The 6,000-nt window shown below is 45.0% G+C and overlaps 1 protein-coding gene across 2 annotated transcripts in view; it reads right to left on the reverse strand.

Annotated features, from left to right (window-relative positions):
• LOC133540496 (insulin receptor-like) overlaps window positions 1-6,000 on the reverse strand; it is a 243,381-nt gene that overhangs the window by 27,598 nt on the left and 209,783 nt on the right. For both annotated transcript variants that reach the window (XM_061883133.1, XM_061883134.1), the window contains 4 exons: window positions 5,147-5,303; window positions 4,903-4,999; window positions 4,752-4,819; window positions 824-1,053 (listed from right to left, as the gene is read on the reverse strand). In XM_061883133.1, the coding sequence (XP_061739117.1) occupies window positions 824-1,053; window positions 4,752-4,819; window positions 4,903-4,999; window positions 5,147-5,303 (552 nt within the window). The remainder of the gene's footprint in view (window positions 1-823; window positions 1,054-4,751; window positions 4,820-4,902; window positions 5,000-5,146; window positions 5,304-6,000) is intronic.

Consider the following 6,000-nt stretch of genomic DNA (forward strand, 5'->3'; position numbering starts at 1 on the left):
ATCCATCCATTTTCTACCACTTATTCCCTTTTGGGGTCGCGGAGGGCGCTGGCGCCTATCTCAGCTACAATCGAGCGGAAGGCGGGTTACACCCTGGACAAGTTGCCACCTCATCGCAGGGCCAACACAGATAGACAGACAACATTATATAATACTATATCATTATACATAATATTACTATAGTATTACACATAATACTATATTATTATTATACATGATACTACAGTATAATAAATAATAATACTGGATTATTATACATAATACTATAATATTACACATTAAAATACTATATTATTATACATAATATTACTATAGTATTACACATAATACCATATTATTATACATAATACTACAGTATAATAAATAATACTATATTATTATACATAATACTACAATATTACACATTATAATACTATATTATTATACATAATATTACAATAGTATTACACATAATACTATATTATTATACATAATAATACTACAGTATAATAAATGATACTAAATTATACAAAATAATACTACAGTATTACACATAATACTATAACATTTTGCATAACACTATAGTTTTACACATAATACTAAATAATTTTACATAATACTACAGTAAAATACATAATAATCATTATCGTGGTGTAACGTCCAAAGGTCAGACTAACACAACATAGTATTCTATAGGTGGTGTGGGACCTACCACATCATCATGATTACACACAACATAGGTGGTGTGGGACCTACCACATCATCATGATTACACACAACATAGGTGGTGTGGGACCTACCACATCATCATGATTACACACAACATAGGTGGTGTGGGACCTACCACATGGTGGCAGCTAAAGCCCTTCATGACGGAAGCCTCGTTGAGGAACTCGATCCTCTCTCGCAGGCTGGCCGATTCGTTGACTGTCTTGACGGCCACGCTGGTCTCCGGGTCGCCTTTGACGATGTCCTTGGCGATTCCTTCGTAGACCATGCCGAAGGAGCCTTGACCCAGCTCTCGGAGCAACTCGATCTTCTCCCGGGGGACCTCCCACTCGTCTGGAACGTAGGCTACACAGAGCAACACACGGTTAAATCTGTCACACGTATGGATCTCTGAGGCATTTCAGCAAACATTTTTATTACTGCAAATATTACAAGGCCCTCCAAACTGACAAGCAGACAAAGCGGGGACCCCCTAGCTATAGAGCCTGTGTAAGGCCCTCCAAACTGACAAAGTGGGGACCCCCCAGTTATAGACTCTGAGTAAGGCCCTCCAAACTGACAAACAGACAAAGTGGGGACCCCCTAGTTATAGACCCTGAGTAAGGCCCTCCAAACTGACAAACAGACAAAGTGGGGACCCCCTAGCTATAGAGCCTGTGTAAGGCCCTCCAAACTGATAAACAGACAAAGTGGGGACCACCGAGTTATAGACCCTGTGTAAGGCCCTCCAAACTGACAAAGCGGGGACTCCCTTGTTGTACACCCCAAGTAAGGCCCTCCAAACAGACAAAGTGGGGACCCCCCAGTTATAGACCCTGTGTAAGGCCCTCCAAATTGACAAACAGACAAAGTGGGGACCCCCTAGTTATAGACTCTGTGTAAAACTGTTTTGAATTAAATCTGTCTTAAAGGTACCTTGTTGTTAGTGTGTATTCAATAATACTGTAAAGCGCGGCCAATAGCTGGCTGGCAACTAGCGTGCTAATTGCTAGTCGGCAACTAGGATCGCTAATCGTTAGCTGGAGACGAGCTCACTAATCACTCGCTGGTCATTAGCTCGCTAATCGCCAGTTAACATTTTTTATTACTGCAACTATTACAAGGCCCTCCAAACTGACAAACAGACAAAGTGGGGACCCCTAGTTATAGACCCTGTGTAAGGCCCTCCGAACTGACAAGCAGACAAAGCGGGGACCCCCTAGTTATAGACCCTGTGTAAGGCCCTCCAAACTGACAAACAGACAAAGTGGGGACCCCCTAGTTATAGACCCTGTGTAAGCCCCTCCAAATTGACAAACAGACAAAGCGGGGACCCCTTAGTTATAGACCCTGTGTAAGGCCCTCCAAACTGACAAAGTGGGACCCCCTAGTTATAGATCCTGTGTAAGGCCCTCCAAACTGACAAAGCGGGGACCCCTAGTTATAGACCCTGTGCAAGGCCCTCCAAACTGACAAGCAGACAAAGCGGGGACCCCTTGGTAATATACCCTGTGTAAGGCGTTCCAAACTGACAAAAAAACAAAGCGGGCACCCCCTAGTTATAAACCCTGTGTAATGCCCTCCAAACTGACTAAGCGGGGATCCCACTAGTTATAGACCCGTAAGGCCCTCCAAATTGACAAACAGACAAAGCAGGGACCCCCCTAGTTGTAGACCCTGTGTAAGGCCCTCCAAACTGACAAGCAGACAAAGCGGGGACCCCCTAGTTGTAGACCCTAAGTAAGGCCCTCCAAACAGACAAACAGACAAAGTGGGGACCCCCTAGTTATAGACCCTGTGTAATGCCCTCCAAACTGACTAAGCGGGGACCCCACTAGTTATAGACCCTGTATAAGGCCCTCCAAACTGACAAACAGACAAAGTGGGGACCCCCTAGTTATAGACCCTGTGTAAGGCCCTCCAAACTGACAAACAGGAAAAGCGAGGACCCCCAAGTAATATACCCTGTATAAGGCCTTCCGAACTGACAAAAAGACAAAGCGGGGACCCCCTAGTTATAGACCCTGTCTAAGGCCCTCAAAACTGACAAAGCGGGGACCCCACTAGTTATAGACCCTGTGTAAGGCCCTCCAAACTGACAAAGCGTGGACCCCACTAGTTATAGACCCTGTGTAAGGCCCCCCAAACTGACAAGCAGACAAAGCGTGGACCCCCTAGTTATAGACCCTGTGTAAGGCCCTCCTAACTGACAAGCAGACAAAGCGGGGACCCCTAGTTATAGACCCTGTGTAAAACTGTGTTTTGAATTAAATCTGTCTTAAAGGTACCTTGTTGTTATTGTGTATTCAATAATACTGTACAGCGCTGCCAATAGCTGGCTGGCAACTAGCGTGCTAATTGCTAGTCGGCAACTAGGATCGCTAATCGTTAGCTGGGGACGAGCTCACTAATCCCTCGCTGGTCATTAGCTCGCTAATCGCCAGTTAACATTTTTTATTACTGCAACTATTACAAGGCCCTCCAAACTGACAAACAGACAAAGTGGGGACCCCCTAGTTATAGACCCTGTGTAAGACCCTCCAAACTGACAAACAGACAAAGTGAGGACCCCCTAATTATAGACCCTGAATAAGGCCCTCCAAACTGACAAACAGACAAAGTGGGGACCCCCTAGTTATAGAGCCTGTGTAAGGCCCTCCAAACTGACAAGCAGACAAAGCGGGGACCCCCTAGTTATAGACCCTATGTAAGGCCCTCCAAACTGACAAAGCGGGGACCCCCTAGTTATAGACCCTGTGTAAGGCCCTCCAAACTGACAAGCAGACAAAGCGGGGACCTCCTAGTAATATACCCTGTGTAAGGCCTTCCAAACTGACAAAAAGACAAAGCGGGGACCCCCTAGTTATAGACCCTGTGTAAGGCCCTCCAAACTGACAAAGCGGGGACCCCACTAGTTATAGACCTATTGTGTAAGGCCCTCCAAATTGACAAACAGACAAAGCGGGGACCCCCAAATTATAGACCCTGTGTAAGGCACTCCAAACTGACAAGCAGACAAAGCGGGAACCCCTAGTTGTAGACCCTAAGTAAGGCCTTCCAAACAGACAAAGTGGGGACCCCCTAGTTATAGACCCTGTGTAAGGCCCTCCAAATTGACAAACAGACAAAGCGAGGACCCCCTAGTTATAGACCCTGTGTAAGGCCCTCCAAACTGACAAGCAGACAAAGCGGGGACCCCCTAGTTATAGACCCTGTGTAGGGCCCTCCAAACTGACAAGCAGACAAAGAGGCGACCCCCTAGTTATAGACCTTGTGTAAGGCCCTCCAAACTGACATAGGCGGGGACCCCCTAGTTATTGACCCTGTGTAAGGCCCTCCAAACTGACAAACAGAAAAAGCGGGGACCCTAGTTATAGACCCTGTGTAAAACTGTTTTGAATTAAATCTGTCTTAAAGGTACCTTGTTGTTAGTGTGTATTCAATAATACTGTACAGCGCGGCCAAAACCTGGCTGGCAACTAGCGTGCTATTGGTAGTCGGCAACTAGGATCGCTAATCGTTAGCTGGAGACGAGCTCACTAATCCCTCGCTGGTCACTAGCTCGCTAATCGCCAGTTAACAATATTTATTACTGCAAATATTACAAGGCCCTCCAAACTGACAAACAGACAAAGCGGGGACCCCCCTAGTTATAGACCCTGTGTAAGGCCCTCCAAACTGACAAACAGACAAAGTGGGGACCCCCTAGTTATAGACCCTGTGTAAGGCCCTCCAAACTGACAAACAGACAAAGTGGGGACCCCCTAGTTATAGACCCTGTGTAAGGCCCTCCAAATTGACAGACAAAAGGTAGTCAGCTGAAATGGTTTTCACTTCACAGGTGTCATAGTTTTGATGCATTCTGTAACAATCGACAATGTAAATAGTCATGAAAATAAAGAAAACGCATTGAAAATTAAAAGCTGTGTCCAAACTTTTGGCCTGTACTGTATGTTAGCATGAAGCTAGCGCAAAAGTGAAGCCGTATTTTACTGACGTTCAGTACGTCTCCATGCTATGGCCCCTGATCATAAATTTTTTTTTCAGTGAGATACTGTTCTTACCTTCATTGGCGCTGAGGTACTCAGGATTGGAGGAGGCGATAAGAGGTCCAGTCGGTCCCTCTGCTTGCCTGTGACACAACCGGGGACATACAGTAAATAAGACACCACTTCCCACTTGTTCTTGAGGGACTGGAAGCTGCGTGGCACCTACTTCTTCCTGAAGCCCATGAAGACCCCAGCGCCCACGACTAAGAGCAGGATGAAGCAGATGACGGGGCCAATGACCACCCCCAGGTAGCCAGGGTCCTCTGCAACGAACACACACATTTGCGACGTTCAGACAAACTGAGGACGTGTTTGTTTGCGTTAAGAAAAGCTTGCCAAAGCGATTCGGGGCATTTCTGTGGCAAAAGTCCCTGTGAGAAAAAGGATCCTGACACATTTATTAGCCTTACTGTTGGGCATGAGGAAGTGGGTGGTCTCCGTGAAAGAGCCGTTCCCCGCCAAGGAGGTGGCACGGACTGACACGCTGTAGTTCCCGGGGTGGACGAGCGATAGCTTTGTGCCGCCAGACTTGAGGTAGGCGGGTCGAGACACGCAGGCCGTGTGAACCTGGGACACGGAAAACACTTTAGGAACTGGGACTAGCGGTGGAGATCAGTACGGCGCTGCTGGATCTGGCATGTCGGTAGTACTCCCCGCTGCTTCCAAATGAATATAAAACTGAATCCGAATATTTGTGGAGTATTTTAGGGGATTCATACGGCCACATTCGTCATCCAAACGGAAAAATATATAAACATCAAAGTGAGAGCAGACATCGTACAATACGCGATTGTTGGATTCACAGTTTGTATATTTTACTTAGCACTTAGCTATACGGCTACATGCTGGTTCTGGATCATCATTTGTTCTAAAGTTGTCTTGGCTGTTTCTCATGAAGTTTGCCACGATTAGTAGTGATGCTTCTATCAAATTCTATCATATGATTACGGCGCCGTATGCTTAAAAATGAAAAAAATATGTAAATATTACATGTTGTTGTGAATGTTGCTACATGACATGTATACTTACATCACGTATATATTACATGTTATTATGAATGTTACTAGATACTACATTTATACTTACATCATGTATACATTACATGTTATTATGAATGTTACTACATGACATATATACTTATATCATGTACTGTATATATTACATGTTATTATGAATGTTACTAGATACTACATATATACTTATATCATGTACTGTATATATTACATGTTATTATGAATGTTACTAGATACTACATATATACTTA

The sequence above is a fragment of the Nerophis ophidion genome, linkage group LG22 (assembly GCF_033978795.1).
Source record: "Nerophis ophidion isolate RoL-2023_Sa linkage group LG22, RoL_Noph_v1.0, whole genome shotgun sequence".
Classification (NCBI taxonomy): Eukaryota; Metazoa; Chordata; class Actinopteri; order Syngnathiformes; family Syngnathidae; genus Nerophis; species Nerophis ophidion.